The following is a 17856-nucleotide window of genomic DNA, read 5'->3' as shown; positions in this document are numbered from 1 at the left end:
GTCTTCTTCAAAAAAGGTGTCAGAGATTAGTTTCGAGGGTCCAACACGCTTCTCCCCGTCCCTGAGACGGTTTTGTCGGCCATACCCTGCTGTCTCTTCCCCTAAACCTGACTGGAGCACCTGACCGGTGTCCCGGTGTGTGTGTGCTTTCGCGCGTGTGTGTGTACACACACAATAGCTCTCGAAAATAGCCGACAAGCTAACAACAACACAAGTGACCTACTGTATCATAATGTTAAAATTCTTTGTGTGTCATCCGGCCTTTAAGTAAAAGTATCTGAGTACTTCTCCCAACACCGCTTACCTTCTAGGATGACCTGCACAAAGTCCTGTGCAGACATCTTGCCCTTCCTGGCGAAGCACTGGTAGGCTCCGCCGTCGCTCTTGGCCATGCCCTCCATGACCAGGTTCTCTCGGTTGAGGCCGGTGATGCGCACGTTGTTGCTGGGGTAGATGATCTCTCCGTTACGGTACCAGGACAGCTCGTACTCGTCCGAGCCGCTCACGCTGCAGGACAGCGACACCTTGCTCCCCACGCTGCCTTTCACCTTCCGAGGACTCACCACCACTTTCAACGGCTCTGCACAAACACAGCAATGGAAAGAATTATAGTTAAAGGGATATTCCACTTTCAACAGGGAGCAGTGGAAGGGCCTCTCTCCACATACACACCCATTGTAACTTCAAACTCCATTTTAACCATGATAGATTCATTAAAAACACCCATTATTTTTTCTGGTGACTCATATTACCCTCCTAATACGTGAGCAGGCCGTGTTTTTTCGATAACTTTTTTCATGTATTTTTAATAATTATTTGTGAAAATGGAAAAAATGAAATACAAAAAAGAAATATTAAAAATGTAATTGATATTAATTTATTAGTGAATTAATTTTACCCATTGACTTATAATGGGAATCGCAAAAACTCACATTCAATATTTTTTTTCTCGCAAACCATAGGGGCTACAGTTTCAAAACTTGGAGAGGAGATTTATAATGATATCAAGGATTAAATAAAAAATAATTTCGTCAGTTGGCCTCATGGTGGCGCTATAACAGTCTACTTTACCTTTCGGCCTGTAACTCTTGAACCGTGGGTCGGAAAATTAAAATTCCTTTTTCCCTGGATTCCTTGGGTCATGACGACGGTCATCTCCTCATATAGGCCACGCCCATTTGCGTCAGGATAGATTTTCCGCCATTTTGAATTTTCTTCAAAACACACTTTTTGCTCCTTTCCCTACATATTTTCTCCAAATGTCACAAAAATCGATACACACGATCTATGGACTCATGCGATAAACATATTTAAACGATATTTTGATAGTCCATACCGTTCTTCCGTAACAGGGTTCCAAAGTTAGCGGGAGGAGCCCGCTTTGTAAGAAGTAGCCATAAATCACAAACGAAACATCCAGTCAACACCAAATTTTAACCACAAGTGGGGGGCGCTATACTGAACATATACCCAAAAGCATTTCCACTTCAACCCATAGGGGGCACCACAAATGCGCAAAACGTAACCGTTTCATGCCAAAACGTGTTTTTCAGGGGGAACGACCCTCTCAAAACGAAACACAAACGATCTCGGGAGCGACGGGACAACGTAATCGCCTTGCGGAACTTGTGGGAGGAGCCTATTTCTTAAAACAAGAAACCATATTGCTAATGCTAACACATGCTAATGCTAACAAATGCTAATGCTAACAAAGATGCTAATGTTAACACATACAAGGTTGCACACACTTAGCGAGCTGCAGGCACACTTAAAATTTCTTCGAAATTTTCTTTTCTAGTTTGTTTTGTTTTTTGGAGCTGTGTGCAGCTCCCTATACGTGGCTGTGTGGGTCTGTGTGTCTGTGTGTGTGTCTGTCTGTGTGTCTGTATGTAGCCTGACTTCGGCGCGTAACTAGTGCCGCACCATTTACGCCACTCGCGCAATATATACATCAAAATGTGCGGCTCGGCCGGGAATGGTGTTCTATTACCTTTCGTTCCGATCCGCCTTACCATGCCGACGTAATCGGCAAAAAACGACGCTTAATTGTCCCCATTGACTTATAATGGGACAATGCAAGAAATCACTTTCAAGTATTTTTCTCACGTAAACCATAGGAGCTACAGTTTCAAACCTCGGAGAGGAGATTCATAATGATTTTAAGAATGAATCGAAAAATAATTACATCACTCGGCCTCATGGTGGCGCTATAACGGCCCACTTTACGTTTTGCCCTGTAACTCTTGAACCGTAGATCGGAAAATTAAAATTCTTTTTTCCCTGGATTCCTTGGGTCAAGACGCATCTCCCCATATAGGCCACGCCCATTTGCGCCAGGATAGATTTTCCGCCATCTTGAATTTTCTCCAAAACACACTTTTTGCTCCTTTTCCTACATATTTTCTTCAAATGTCACAAAAATCGGTACACATGATCCACACACACACACACACACACACACACACACACACACACACACACACACACACACACACACAGCTCCACTTCACACGGGTGTGATTTTTTCATAAATGAATGCCCTGCGTCACACAAAAGCATCAAAAGCAGTGAGAGCACACACGCACGCACGCACGCACGCACGCACGCACGCACGCACGCACGCACGCACACACACACACACACACACACACACACACACACACACACACACACACACACACACACACACACACACACACACACACACACACACACACACACACACACACACACACACACACCTTTATGACATCTGATCTGAAGTAAATCAAACTATCTATGAGAGTACACAATCTCTAATATTACAGCATCAGTATAGGTACTGAACTAGACGTGTTGTATTTCAATACTTTCTGAAAAACACACTGCGTGCTGAAACATCAGAAAATATACCGGTATTGTGTCATAATGTTATATTAATTATTAATATTGTACGTCAAATGAACAGTGTTGGTTTAGGGAGGGAGTACAAACATTCCTATAATCCATATAGGTCAGGTTTTAGTACTCTCTCAGATTGAATTTAACACTTAGGGCTCTATTTTGATTGTCTTAAGTACCAGCTCTTACAGTATGCCTTAACTTTAAGTCCTGTCCATACTGTCTCCGACCAACGAGGTCCAGTTCAACTACAAAATGATGTCACTCTCATCTTCTGAAAGCATTACCCCGAATTAGAGTTTGTAAAAGCTGCATGTCGAAAAGTCGGAAGTGTCCGACAAAAAGTTTGGAGGTCGGAGACTGTATGGACAGGCCTTTAAGTTGTGCTTATTGTCTCCACCAGCCGATGGCAGGGGGAGAGTATGTTTACTGTCAATATTCCAGGATGACCTCCCACTTGGGTAATGACGCCCCCTGGCGATCATTCAGAGAAACTACTTCAGCTCCCGTACTAACGTAGGTAGGAAGGGCCTGTCACTCAAACCGGAGTGACCCGCCTCCAGGCTATATAAGCCCCCGGAGGCGGAAGTAACATCCTCTTTTCACTCTCTGCGATATCACATTCAGATAAGTTGAAACTCAGCCTTTGTATTTTATTCTTCGCGCATTAGCCTAAAGCGGTGGCATTGGAGTCGCCCACCGGCGAGTGTAGAATTATACCCGTACTTAAGAATAATTATTCTTGTCCCGTCCTAAACCGACGGTTTTCTTTTCTATAACAAAGAAGTTTACCGCTTGTTCAGGCTTCTGCCCGAACCAAGCGTGGCCTAGCTTTAGCCGTTAGCTTGTTAGCTCGTCAGCTTCCTTTGTTAACGTTAGCTACAATGCTTCGCTATGAACCCTCTTGCTTTCTGCCGAGGGAATGTATGTTTGTTCTGCTGTTAGCTTGTTAAGGCCTCTGCCTGAACCAAGCGTGGCCTAGCATTAGCCGTTAGCTCGTTGCTCGACAGCTTCCTTGTTAACGTTAGCTACATGTTTCGCTATGGTCCCTCTTGCCTTTCTGCCGAGGGAATGTATGTTTCTGCCTGAACCAAGTTTGGCCTAGCTTTAGCCGTTAGCTCGTTGCTCGACAGCTTCCTTGTTAACGTTAACTACACTGCTTCGCTATGGTACATCGGTTCCACCTGGCTAGGGCAGGCCTCGGAGCCTGCGCTCCACCAGGAGGGCTTAACGCTCTGGATCCTACAGCCCAGGCTGTCCGCCCCAGGCGGCCCGCACCGATAGTCAAGGTGCGGCGCTGCCGTCCGGGGCACCGCTTGTTCAGCAGCGCGCCTTGGTCAAGATGGCGCCAAGCGACGTGAGACACCGCCTGCCGTGCAGCCGACCGCAGCTAGCTCCACTGTCACTGGAGCTGGCGGGTCTGGCGGAGTTACCCGCACCGATAGTCAAGGTGCGGCGCTGCCGTCCGGGGCACCGCTTGTTCAGCAGCGCGCCTTGGTCAAGATGGCGCCAAGCGACGTGAGACACCGCCTGCCGTGCAGCCGACCGCAGCTAGCTCCACTGTCACTGGAGCTGGCGGGTCTGGCGGAGTTACCGCGAGGAAGGTGACTAAGAAGTCTAACAATATCCCTCCGGTGACCATTTCTCCTACGGGCGCGGTGCCTAAAGAGTAGCTTTGTGATGTGACCGTCAGGGACGTCCCCTTCGACGTGAACTTTACCAAAGCAGTCCGATCCTTCAGGCGCGAATCGGACCTGAGCTCCAGTCAGAGCTAGGGTTCGTACTCAGGATACTCTGAGGCCGAGAAAGGAGGAGGACATGGCGGAGGAGGATGGCTCTCGCCCTGTCTTTACAGTGAAAGGTAAGGCCCCTGCGGCGCCAGCACTTCAACTGCCCCTCCACCCGCCAGTCAGGCGGGTGGAGCGGGTGGAGCGATGGCAGAGGACGTTGGTTTTCTGCAACGGAGATGTTGGATTCACTAAAGCGCTACAATCCTCATGGAAGTTACACAAGCACAATCTTTTCTGGGTTCTGTCAGACCCCAGTATAGAGTGGTGGGCACGACGTTTATTTTCTGTACCCCGCGTCGGGGAAATGAAAATGAGAATGTCGATGTATATGCCTCCTGTGTCACAGATAGATCTGTTGAAAGAACAAAGTCTGTTTCTGTCCAACTCTATTGCACCAGCACAGATGACTCCATCTTGCATGACTCCTGTAAAAGTGTTGAAAGTCCTGTCAGGACTTTTTAATCAATCACGGGTTTTTATCAGCAACCAGTATTGTTAATGTCAAACATTTATATGGTTCCTCTTACACGCGAGGGGAATATCCCTCGCGTGAACAATGCAATGAATTTAACGATGAGTCACTAATTCTGTCGGCCTACTATGAGCCCTCGTCACGGGACAAGCATGAAGGCCATAGCGCAGGTATTAAACGTAAAAGTTCCTCCCCTGTCAGGGGAGAATGCTTTAGTTGCGGACATTGTAGAGGGGGATTGTGTTGGGGCAGGGGTCCGTGGTGTCACCCGGTTCCCCTCCCCCCAAACGAGGACGTTTATTTTCCCCGCGTCGGGGAAATAAAAATGAGAATGTCAATGAATATGCCTCTTGTGTCCCAGATAAATCTGTTGAAAGAACAAAGTCTGTTTCTGTCCAACTCTATTGCGCAGAAGACTCCATCTTGCATGCCTCCTGTAAAATTGATGTAGTCCTGTCAGGACTCCTTTGTCAATCACAGGTTTTGTCTGCAACCAGTAATGTTATGTCAAACATTTAGATGGTTCCCCTTACACGCGAGGAGAATATCCCTCGCGTGGTTAATGCAATGAATTAACAATGAGTCACAAAATTCTGCCGGCCTACTAATGAGCCCTAGTCAAGGGACAAACATAAAGGCCTTCCCCGCGTCGGGGAAATGAAGATGTCAATGTATATGCCTCTTGTGTCCCAGATAAATCTGTTGAAAGAACAAGTCTGTTTCTGTCCAACTCTATTGCACAGACGACTCCATCTTGCATGCCTCCTGTAAAATTGATGTAGTCCTGTCAGGACTCTGTAGTCAATCACAGGTTTTTATCAGCAACCAGTAATGTTATGTCAAACATTTAGATGGTTCCCCTTACACGCGAGGAGAATATCCCTCGCGTGGTCAATGCAATGAATTAACAATGAGTCACAAAATTCTGCCGGCCTACTAATGAGCCCTCGTCAAGGGCCAACATAAAGGCCTTAGGACAGGGGCTAAGATAAATGCATTCAGCAACCAGTAATGTTAATGTCAAACAATTATGTGGTTCCTCAAGCGCGCAAGTGGAATATCCCTCGCGTCGACAATATGACTCCTTTATGCATGCCTCCTGTAAGAATGATGGAGTCCCGTCAGGACTCCTTAATCAACCACAGGTTTTATCAGCAACCAGTAATGTTAACGTCAAACAATTATGTGGTTCCTCATGCGCGCGAGTGGGCTTTCCCTCGCGTGAGCGATGCTATGAATTTAACTTTGAGTCAGAAATTCTGTCGGCCTACTATGAGCCCGAGTCAAGGGACAAGCATAAAGGCCTTAGAGCAGGTATTAAACGTAAAAGTTCCTCTCCTGTCAGGGGAGAATGCTTTAGTTGTGGGCGAGTCTGTTTATCAGTCGAATCGCTTTGCTCTTCCTGTTGCTCTATCGAGCGAAAACCGAACGCTTCCGGTTTCACCGGATACGGATTCGCTAGCTCCCCGCTTCCGGTCCGGCCGCAAAAAAGCTCCGCTAGTCAAGCGGTACAATCAGAAGGTGTTCCCGCCTTGCGGCCTATTGAACCCCTGCGCTCCGCATCCGGGTGTTCCGGATACGGATACGCAGGTTCCCCACTTCCGGTCCGGCCGCCAAAAAGCTCCGCCGTCACGGAAGCACAGTGGTGGGGTTTCTCTCGCTCAAAACACGCTAGCACGCTGCGCGCGCCAGTGGAAGTTATGCAACCCGAGCCATTGGGTATTTCGAACGATAACCAGGGGTTACAGTTCGCAGACATACCCCCGCTTTCGAGCAGGGTTATTCATACCAGGGCGCGTGGTTTAAAAGCAAATCTTTTGAGAGAAGAGATCAGCTCCTTGCTAAGCAAGGGTGCTATAGTGGAGCTGGACAGGACCCAATCCCGCATGGGATTTTGGAGCCGTTATTTCCTGGTGCACAAAAAGGGGGGGGGACTACGTCCCATCCTGGACCTAAAGGCACTAAACGTGTACCTGAAGAAATACGTTTTCAGGATGCTAACTGTACCCACCATGTTACGGTCGGTCAGGCAAGGGGATTTCCACTGTTCAGTGGATCTGAAGGATGCTTATCAGCACGTCCAGATTTATCCCCCACACAGGAAATTCCTACGGTTCGCCTTCGAGGGTCGCCTGTACGAGTATACAGTACTCCCTTTCGGTCTGTCACTGAGCCCGAGGGTTTTCGTGAAAGTGACCGAAGCAGCCATCGCCCCGCTGAGACAGCAGGGCGTCAGGTTGGCGACGTACTTCGACGATTGGATGATTTCAGCGAGCTCCGCCCACGAAGTGGCGCGTCACACACAAGTGGTTTTGGCTCACCTGAAGGCCTTAGGTTTCATAGTCAACCACGGCAAGAGCATGCTGACTCCAGCAAGTCGTCTTACATTCTTTGGGGTCCTTCTGGACTCATCCGACATGTCGGCCCGTCTCTCAGAGGAGAGGGTGGACAGGTTTCGGGAATGTCTCGACTCCTTTCAAGTGGGCCAGGAGGTCACTTACAGGAGTTGCATGGTACTGACGGGAATGATGGCTTCCGCAGTACATCTGTTGCGTTTGGGCAGGTTTCATATGAGACCTTTTCAAAGATGGATGTTATCCCTCGGGATCCCGCCCTCCTTGAAGTACAAGAAGGTTACGGTTTCCCCTTCCTGCGCGATCGCCCTGTCTCCGTGGCTGGTGGAGGGGTTCCTCACCAGCGGAGTCTCGATTGGCGAGGTGGTTTCCCGCAAGTCGATCACGACAGACGCCAGTCTCAGTGGATGGGGAGCCACTTTCGAGGGGCGCACAGCGCAGGGGCTTTGGCCTCTGGAGATGAGGGGTCGTCACATCAACTATTTGGAGTTGATGGCTATACTCCTGGCGCTCAAGCATTTCGAGCCTTGGATTTTGCATTGTCACGTCCTGGTCAGGACAGACAATACGACGGCCATGTTTTATGTCAACAAACAGGGGGGCCTGTCGTCGTTGCCACTGGACCGTCTGGCTCGAGAATTGACGGTTTGGTGCTTGTCGCGCCTCAAGTCGATCAGGGCCTTACATGTCCCAGGTCTCCTCAACAGCGGAGCAGATCTCCTGTCCAGGGGAGGTTCTCGCTACGAGGATTGGTCTCTCCACCTCAGGGTGGCGAGCCAGATTTTTCGCAAGTTCGGTCAGCCAGTGGCGGACCTGTTTGCGTCAGCGGAGAATACGAAGTGTCCGTTGTTCTTCGCGGTGAAGGGCAGTCCTCCCTTGGGGTTGGACGCCTTAGCGCACACGTGGCCGAGAGGTCTACTGTACGCGTTTCCCCCCTTCGACTTAATCCGACCCACTCTGGAGAGAGTCAGGAGGTTCGGTCTGGAGATGCTCCTGGTGGCTCCCTACAAGGGCACGTGGAGGTCGGCGATCGCCCCTCTCCTTTGCGAACCGGGTTGGCAGCTGCCTCAGTGCAGGGATCTGTTGAGTCAGGCCAGGGGGGAGATCTTCCACCAAGACCTGCAGGTCCTAGACCTGTGGGTTTGGCACGTGAAAGGTTAAACCTGCTGGCGGCTGGTTTTTCTTCTGAAGTGGTTGCTACCATTCAGAGTGCTAAGGCGCCTTCTACGAGGGCGTCTTATGATGGAAGGTGGAATGCCTTTGAGGACTGGTGTGAGTCGCGTGTTCCACCGGTGGTGGCCCATGTGGCGTCAGCCCAGGAAATTCTGGAATTTGTGCAGGACCGCTTGAGAAGTGGTCTTGCATTTTCTACCCTTAGGGGGTATTTGGCGGCTATTAATGCCTGTCACCTGGGGGTGGCGGGCAAGGCACCTTCTAAAGTCCCGGAGGTCATCAAGTTCATGCAAGGAGTTGAACGTTTGAGGCCGGTGACTAGGTCTTTGTTCCCAGTTTGGGATCTGCAGGTGGTTCTAGGGGGCCTATGTCGGGCTCCCTTTGAGCCGCTTGTAGGGATGCCTTTGAAACTTTTGAGTTTCAAGACGGCTCTTTTGCTGGCTTTGGCCACGGCTAAAAGAGTTGGTGACCTGCAAGCTCTCTCGGTGTCTGCGGAGTGCATGCAGTTTATGAACAATGATCTCAAGGTGTTGCTCAAGCCTCATCTTAAGTTTGTTCCTAAGAACATGGTGGTTCCTAAGGAGCCTGTTGTTCTTCTGGCTTTTCATCCTCCTCCGTTTGTCTCGGTGGAGGATGAACGGCTGAATTGCCTTTGTCCTGTCAGGGCATTGAAGGCCTACTGTGACAGGACTGCTGGTTCTAGAGCTTCTTCTCAGCTCTTCGTGGAAATGGGCAATGTTCTTGTCAGAAAGCCGGTGTCTAGACCCACTCTTTCGAGGTGGATTGTGGATGCTATTAGGCTGGCTTACTCTAGTGCGGGTGTGGAAGTGCCGGCGGCACTTAAAGCCCATAGCACTAGAGGTGTGGCTACTTCGTGGGCACTGGCAAAGGGAGTCTCCGTTCAGGAGATTGGTGTTTCGGCGAATTGGTCTTCGCCTTCTACCTTTGCAGCCTACTATCACCTGGATATCGAATCCTCTTCGCTAGCGCATTCGGTTCTGGGTGCAGTTGCCTCCTCTACGTCATAGAGGGGTCGGATCTTCCCCTCCCACAGGTGGGCATGTAGCCACCTGGGGTATTTTGGGGGGGACCCTGTGTTTTCCTTATATAGTGTGTCTTACTTATAAGGCGGACTTGTCCTTTTCATTTAGTTGAATGAGGCGGACTTCGGTCTATCAGGGTCTCTCCTTATTTTCTCATGCCTTCACACCCAGGTCCGGTGGGCCTGGGACCTTCTGGGTGATGGGTCACGCCCGTTTGGGCTGTGCTCACCCGTATGAGGGGTGTGTGGGGGTATGAGAGTAGGTTGTGGCTTAGAGGGGAGTTTAAGAATCCCAAGTGGGAGGTCATCCTGGAATATTGACAGTAAACGGTAGGTTCCGTACGGAACCATTGTTTACTTAGATATGGAAGGATGACCTCCCACGTAATGCCCCTCTGTTTCACTGAATGTGGCAGAGAGTGGTATTAAGAGGATGTTACTTCCGCCTCCGGGGGCTTATATAGCCTGGAGGCGGGTCACTCCGGTTTGAGTGACAGGCCCTTCCTACCTACGTTAGTACGGGAGCTGAAGTAGTTTCTCTGAATGATCGCCAGGGGGCGTCATTACCCAAGTGGGAGGTCATCCTTCCATATCTAAGTAAACAATGGTTCCGTACGGAACCTACCGTTTTCGCCCCTGTCCGTGCGTTGTGCGTCACCGTTGGCCCGGGCGCTGCCAAAATGAGCACAAACACTCCTTGGATGCCAATTCAGAACCTCTGCCCCACATTTTTCAAATGGCCCTGTTCTAGCGCCACCATGAGGCCGATGTTTGCAAAACACATTTCTGTACACTACTCCTACAGATTTTGTCCAAAAATCACGCAAATCCGTAGACAGTATCTCTACAGTCTGTTTCGAACAAAATGCCTCAAATCAAACAGCGTGCAATTGTAATGAAATTGTGCACGCACATTCGCAAAAGGCCAAGGAAGAAATTACACTACAAAATGTTCAAATCAGCCTCATGGTGGCGCCATGAAAGGTCTAAGATTGGTGAAGAACACATGCCACCCTTTTTACATTGGCCTATTATAGCACCACCAGGACACGTGGGCTGGTGGAGACATATGCTCGGAAGAGCACTTCTTCTAGTTGTACTATGCAGTAACCGGTTTGTAGATCTGCTACTTTTGATACGTTTGTGTGACGCTTATCTCTGCCCAACGCCAACGATACGGGAGACTCACCATGACGACAGGCAGACAGACACACACACACACACACACACACACACACACACACACACACACACACACACACACACACACACACACACACACACACACACACACACACACGTGCGCGCGTCACTCCTCGTTAGCACTCACGTTTGACGAGCAGAAGCCCCATGACTTCTGCGTTGCCGTAGCTGTTCCACACCTCGCAGACGTACGTCCCCGCGTCGCTGGGCTGCGCGCTGTCGATCAGCAGCCCCGTGATGGTCTGCCGGAAGCGGCTGTCGGGCTCCAGGGGGCTGTTGTCCTTCAGCCAGCGGTACTTGGGCCCCGGGTAGCCGGAGGCCTTGCAGGGCAGCTCCACGCGCTTGTTGATCATCACCTCACGGCGGTCAAAGCCATCCAGGATGCCCGGCTCGGCGTTGGTGGGATCTAGAGGACCGGAGAGGAGAGGAGAGGAGAGGAGAGGAGAGGAGAGGAGAGGAGAGGATCTAATTAGTGCTCAGAGCTGCCAGAGACTTGACCAAAACAGTGTGTGTGTGGTGTGTGTGTGTGTGTGTGTGTGTGTGTGTGTGTGTGTGTGTGTGTGTGTGTGTGTGTGTGTGTGTGTGTGTGTGTGTGAAAGGATTTCTTTGGTTGTTGAATTTTTAGATATTTATGTGTGATTCGATAACAAAGTTTGAACATGAATTTTTCTTGTGTTCAGGATGGAATCTCTAATTCCTTGTAAAAAAGACAAAGCCGACCAAACTGTCAAAGAACTTGTGTCGTATGGAAATGCTGTACGTCCTGCATTGCTGTTTAGTCCCTCATCTGTTACAGCTATCTGTTGGTGTATATGTAGGCCAGGGTATGTGCCCTACATACAATAAATGCCATACCATGCAGTCCTGTTGTTATTGTTAACTATGCCAGGTCAAAGGCTGGGGACGGAGATTTCTGTAATGTTTTCACTCCTTTATGTGTGTGTGTGTGTGTGTGTGTGTGTGTGTGTGTGTGTGTGTGTGTGTGTGTGTGTGTGTGTGTGTGTGTGTGTGTGTGTGTGTGTGTGTGTGTGTGTGTGTGTGTGCGCACGTGTCAGGGGACACCAATGTGTCTGTACACAGACTGTTCGTGGCAAATTTTTAGATTTTCTGTTTTACACGCTATTATAATGTTCTTATTTTGAGGAAATTGTGTCTTGTGTCTACTTTAAACTGGCATATGTACAGTGTGTGCTTTGAACTCTGCATTTGGCAACAAACCCCGGGTGTTTCCTACACTTTACAACTGAATCAATTGTGAGTAGGGGTGGGCAATATGGTGATAATTATCGTTGAGACGATACAATGTCTCCACGATATGCCTTTTCAGAGGTATCTTATATACCGTATATCGTGAATTGAGGGAGCCTTGTAAAAAATCCTGTTTAATCATTAATAGAGAGATTCATTGCAGAATACAATTTAAACCTGCATCTTGGTCTAAATCAGTACTTTAAAATGTCAAGGTCTCCACTTAACTCTGACAGTATACAAATGAAACCAATTTGGTTTCATTTGCATACTGTCAGAGTTACATACTGTACTTGTAAAGTTCAATTTAGACCTCCCAAAAGGAACCAAGAGAGTCTAGTTTTTGTCAAGTAACTTGAAAAATAACCATAAAACCAACGTGAAAAAAGAATCGTGATAAAATTGTGTATCGTGATACAGCTTGGGAAAATATTGTGATATTGTATTTTTCCATATCGCCCGCCCCCCTAATTGTGAGCCACCGTCCACCACTGACCTGACACAATGAGACGGGCGCTGTTGCTCTGCCGGGTCTCGCCGGTGTAGCGGTGCCGCGTGGTGCAGCGGTAGTTGTTCAGCCCATCCTCCGGCAGGACGTCCAGAATGTACAAGGCTCCCGTGGATGTGATGAGATATCTTTGTCCTGAGGGCAGATAAGCAGGGAGGGGAGCAGGGCACAGTCAGTCAGTGGGTCTGTCTGTTACGGCCGATGTGTACGTCGGCGTAGAAAGTACGATATAGCAGATCTACAAGCTCACAAAGCGTTGCGTGGGCTACACATTGTGAGCTCGTGGATCGTCTATTTTAGGTGCGCGACATCGGCACACGATGGGGCAAAATGTCGTGTATGTCGGGTGGAAACCTTATATGTCATAAAGTGTTACTTTCCAGGATTCAAATTCAAAAATAGCAAATGTAGCAGATCGACAAGCTCCAAAGCTCCAAAGCTCGAGCTTGTGCATCTGCTACTTTTCATGCTTTTGTGTGACGCTGTAATGTAGTATGATCAGGTAGGGCGTTAACTTAATTTACAAAAAAGCACAACAAGTTAGAATGTGGAGATAAGAGGTTTCAGCGACTGCCCGTGACTAGAAGTCCAAAGGGAACTCTTTACACTTGCACTTCAGGCATTCAGCTGGTGCTCTTATCTGGGTCGATATGCCATGGGTGCAGCGGTGGAGGAACATTAAATGCGTACATTGCAAGCTTGATAAGCAACAGATAGTAAGGAGTGCATGGATCAAAGCCACAGTGTCCAATGTAACAAACGTATGGAGGGCCCGGGATGCTAGAACATGTCAGCTTCCATAACAAAGAATATCTATAACTTTCAAACATGAATGCAAATGATCCATACCATATCGTCTGCATTTTAAAAAGGACGCAGCCCTCGACTATATAGCGTTTACAGTCCATTTGTGCCAAAGCCGCACTTCCTGGTCCTGTGAGCTAGCTGGCGGCCCACCACAGGCGTAGGAAAGGAAGCCAATCCGTCCTTGGCTGTCACCACTAGCACACGACATGCTGTAATATTATATTAATTCCGTAGATCAAACTGGGCTGAGTGGGGTTGTCAACATCTATAAGGAGAGAAACGTTCCTTGGCGCCATCATATGCATGCCCGCATTCCCGCGGGAGCAGATTGATGTCAAAACTGATCGAAAAAGCAATTTACAGGAGATTGTCTTCACCGTGCGGTGGTGAGCATGCTAAAGCCCCATGCATACTTTGTCGCGCGCCTGTGTCTCGCACAGAGCATGGCCGATCTACAAGCTCACAGCGTCCCGAGGATGCGATGCCTTCTGAGCTTGTAGATCTGCAATACTCAGTCGTCTTAGTGAGCTCTTAGGGCCCAAAGAAGCCCTAACAAACATCTCTGTATTGAGCAACTATTAGCAATAAGAGTAAAAAATGTAGGCTATAATAAAAACATTGATGTTATTTGGTCTTCAACATTTTCAGGCCAGCGACCCCCAAACTGAAGGGGAGATGGGGCTACAACATATTTTTATTTTTATTTTAAACATGCATGTACAAGGTACAGCGAGCAGGGTGGCCATACCACTGCCATTTCTAAATATATTACTTATTAACTGAGAACCAATGTCAATACTATCAGCAATCTGTCAACTGCACAGAAATCATGTCACGAGAGAATCATGATTTATTTTTAAGATAAATATGGAAAATGTTTGAAAAATATTTAAAGACAAATGGTAATTTTTTAAAGAAAAAAAGTCTTTATCAAGCAACAATTTTGCGAGCCAAATGAAGACCTCTGCAGTATTAATTGGAATCTACCTTAAAGAGTGACAACAATTTTAAAACATATATGTAAGAAAGAGGAAAAAAGCACATCTACAGGCTGGGCTTGTAGATTGACTATTGTAGAAAAAAATGTTGAAAGTATAATACGTCTTAAGTGATTAAGATCACACAGTATCTTGTGTTGAAAAATGAGTGGGCTGAGAAGCAGATGATCCTCGTCCCCCTCAACTCTTCTCAAATAAACAGCATCAACATCACCCTGATCTGCTCTGCCTTGCTACGAGGCTCTCACTGTAATAATGTACAGTACACGCTTCAAGCTCAGATACAATGTTGCTGGGCAGAACTGTCTGATTACTGGCACGGCACAAACCTATACATACATACCTACAGTACATACAAACCGTGGGAACAAGCAATTACAAACATGAAAAATAATCACTCAGGTTTGCCTAAATATAATTTCCTTGAAAACCCCAGATTCCATGTTAACGTTGACATCACGATGTTAGACCGTTTTTAATATTACACTTGAGATTACCGCCTCTTAAAAGAGGCAAAGCATGCATAATATGCTTACATTTAACATGCTTTTTTCTTTACCGATTACACATGGAAAGAAAATCAACCTTGTGGGGGTTAAGCAAATAGTGGGAATGCGGAGTGTGTGTGTGTGTGTGTGTGTGTGTGTGTGTGTGTGTGTGTGTGTGTGTGTGTGTGTGTGTGTGTGTGTGTGGGGAGGGGGGGGGGGTTGGTTTTAGAGGAACAGAGGCAAAAAGTGTGCAGCTATTGTGAGGATTTGACCTAGATAGAACCAACAACAGAGTCCACCACAGTTTGATATCCTGAAGGGGTTTCACTGGTTTACATGTAGCGCTCTGAGACAGTCTGCACAACCAGCACGTGGAATCTATAAAGAGGAAGAGGTGTGTGTGTGTGTGTGTGTGTGTGTGTGTGTGCGTGCGTGTGTGCCTGCGTGCGTGTGCCCGCATGCGTGTGCGTGAAGCATGCTGTAGTATTATGTCCCAGTGTGAGATTGGTGCACTGTTAATTTAAGTGTATTTAACCCTGAGAGTTACACTGCAAATGGATTTGAATGTTTTTACAGGTTTTATTTTTTTATTTTTAGGTTATGGAAACCACATACTGTACAATAAACACTCATATTAACCATTGTTATTCTGCTTTACTACAGAAACCATATTTGCTGCTAAAATATGAATGTTAAATTGTACACACATCATAAGGGACAGACACAAATCTACAATAATTCCAGGGAACCTTAATTCTGCTATACTATAAGTATACAAAATAGCAAATGTGAGCTCTTTTTTCTCCTCCTTTTTACATAATAACAATTTAACAAAAGAACAGGAAACTGAAGAAAATCACATTCAAAAATGAATGGAATCCATGTGTCTGCAAAAATAAACCATCTCAGACTGAAGTAACAGCACCATTTCCTCACTGTCAGGCAGAAACCTTGTATCTCCAAGTTTCAAATGTACATGTGTTTTGGTAAATTAAAGCCCTACACTTCATCACACAAAAGTGTTGCACAAAAATAGACGATCTACAAGCACACAACGCCTCGCTCCGCGAGGCGTTGTGTGCTTGTAGATCGTCTATTTTCACTACTTTGAAACGTTTTTTTAAATAATAACAAAAAAAGGAAGGTTTTGGACATACGAGGTTTCCACCCGACAACGGCGATTTCGGGGGTTGTGTTTCAAAGCTGACCAGGGCCCACATTGCCTCTCTTTCCTTTCCCCCCCTCTCTCCTCCCCTCTGGCTTCTTTCTCCATTTTGTTTCTGTACTACTGGTCCTCTGAAACCTCCGTCTGGAGTCCATCTTGAGCGAGAGACAAAATGCTGTTTCTCTCTCTCTCTCCAGCCACTGTGAGCTGTACTGCAATTTCCTCTGCCAGCACCTCCTCCATACATGCTCCTTGAATGGCTTTTAAGACGTCAACGCTCTGGTTGTCGTGTTGTTATGAGGGGACCAAAACATATCACTAGTCGTCACAATGCGACACCTTGTGAGCTTGTAGATCTGCTATTTACGTTGGGGATAATATTTGGAATATTTGGCCAAAATAGGGGTAACAGGGTTAATGTGATTAATAGAATATACTGCAAAATGATAGCCTATGCTATGTCATATTTTCTTCTTTTTTTTTCTTCAAAAATAGAATAAACTGAACAAAATATAGAATTGATTAAAAATGCAAAAATGATTGTTTCATCATGTTATTTCAAACATTATTTTAATAAGGTGATGATACATTTTATCATGAGTAAATTGTGATATTATCAATCATATCAGACAGACAGACAGACAGACAGACAGACAGACAGACAGACAGACAGACAGACAGACAGACAGATAGGTGGTGTTATGACACAGTGAATGCAGACAGACGGGTGGTGTTATGACACAGTGAATGCAGACAGACGGGTGGTGTTATGACACAGTGAATGCAGCCTCATGAGGGAGTCAGATAAAATGACAGCTATAATTGTATTGAAGCGTATTGCATTGTCTCTCTTTCCCTCTAGCCCTCCACTGTGTGTAATTCCTTCTGTGGGTCTGAACCGCTCCCTCTTTCTTTTCGTTTCGCTGTGCATTGCAGATATGAACAAAAAACTAAATAGTCCCTTTCCACAGTTCCAAATGTTATTTCAGTCAGCAAATGCAGTAACGGTCCTTGAACATGAACATCATGCGAAATATATTGCCTGATGTAAGCAAGATCATAACATGGTCAGCACAGCAGCAAGGATACTATCGTCAGTGTCCTGCAGAAACCTTGTATGTCCAAAACCGGGACAGTCACACAGTGACTAAAATCTGTGTAGATTGGCTATTTTTGCTACTTTTGCAACATAATGACAATGTATGAAATACATAAAAAGATACAATATGGAGATACAAGTTTTCAGCCTAGCAGCGACAATATGAAACCGCTGTTGTACAGTAGTACAGTAGTCCAGTAATTCAAACAGCCAAATGGTACAGTCGGGCAGAAACCTCTTATCTCCTTATTCTACCCTAACTTTTTGTGTTTTTTCAAAAAATAAATTTGCAAACTACAGCATCACACTAAACTTAAAGTATCAAAAGCAGCAGATCTGCTCGAGCTTGTCGATCTGCTACCTTTGATATGTTTTCATTTGGATCCTGGAAAGTAACAGTTTTGGACATATGACGTACGCTTCCACCCGACAGAGACGAAATGTATTAAAAACTGTGTTTCTGCGTTATTGTCAGACACCAAAGCCCCTTCCCTCCGCCCAGCCACAGGTACTACAACTGTAAATTGAAAAAAAAAGCACTACTCTCCGCCAGACGCACTTTATCTAATCACCGCCACTTTGCCAGAGACAGAATCTAATACCTGCAGCGGCCTCTCAAACTCAGCAGG

General features: G+C 46.9%; 1 protein-coding gene across 1 annotated transcript in view; it reads right to left on the bottom strand.

Moving 5' to 3' along the window:
• dscamb (Down syndrome cell adhesion molecule b) overlaps positions 1-17856 on the bottom strand; it is a gene marked incomplete at both ends in the record, with an annotated part of 264878 nt that overhangs the window by 83512 nt on the left and 163510 nt on the right. The window contains 3 exons of the mRNA XM_080731519.1: positions 305-580; positions 11042-11320; positions 12659-12805. Of these exons, the coding sequence (XP_080587645.1) occupies positions 305-580; positions 11042-11320; positions 12659-12805 (702 nt within the window). The remainder of the gene's footprint in view (positions 1-304; positions 581-11041; positions 11321-12658; positions 12806-17856) is intronic.

Source organism: Nannobrachium achirus (assembly GCF_963921795.1).
Source record: "Nannobrachium achirus genome assembly, chromosome: 8".
Lineage (NCBI taxonomy): Eukaryota > Metazoa > Chordata > Actinopteri > Myctophiformes > Myctophidae > Nannobrachium > Nannobrachium achirus.
This window is presented reverse-complemented; position numbering and strand designations above follow the sequence as displayed.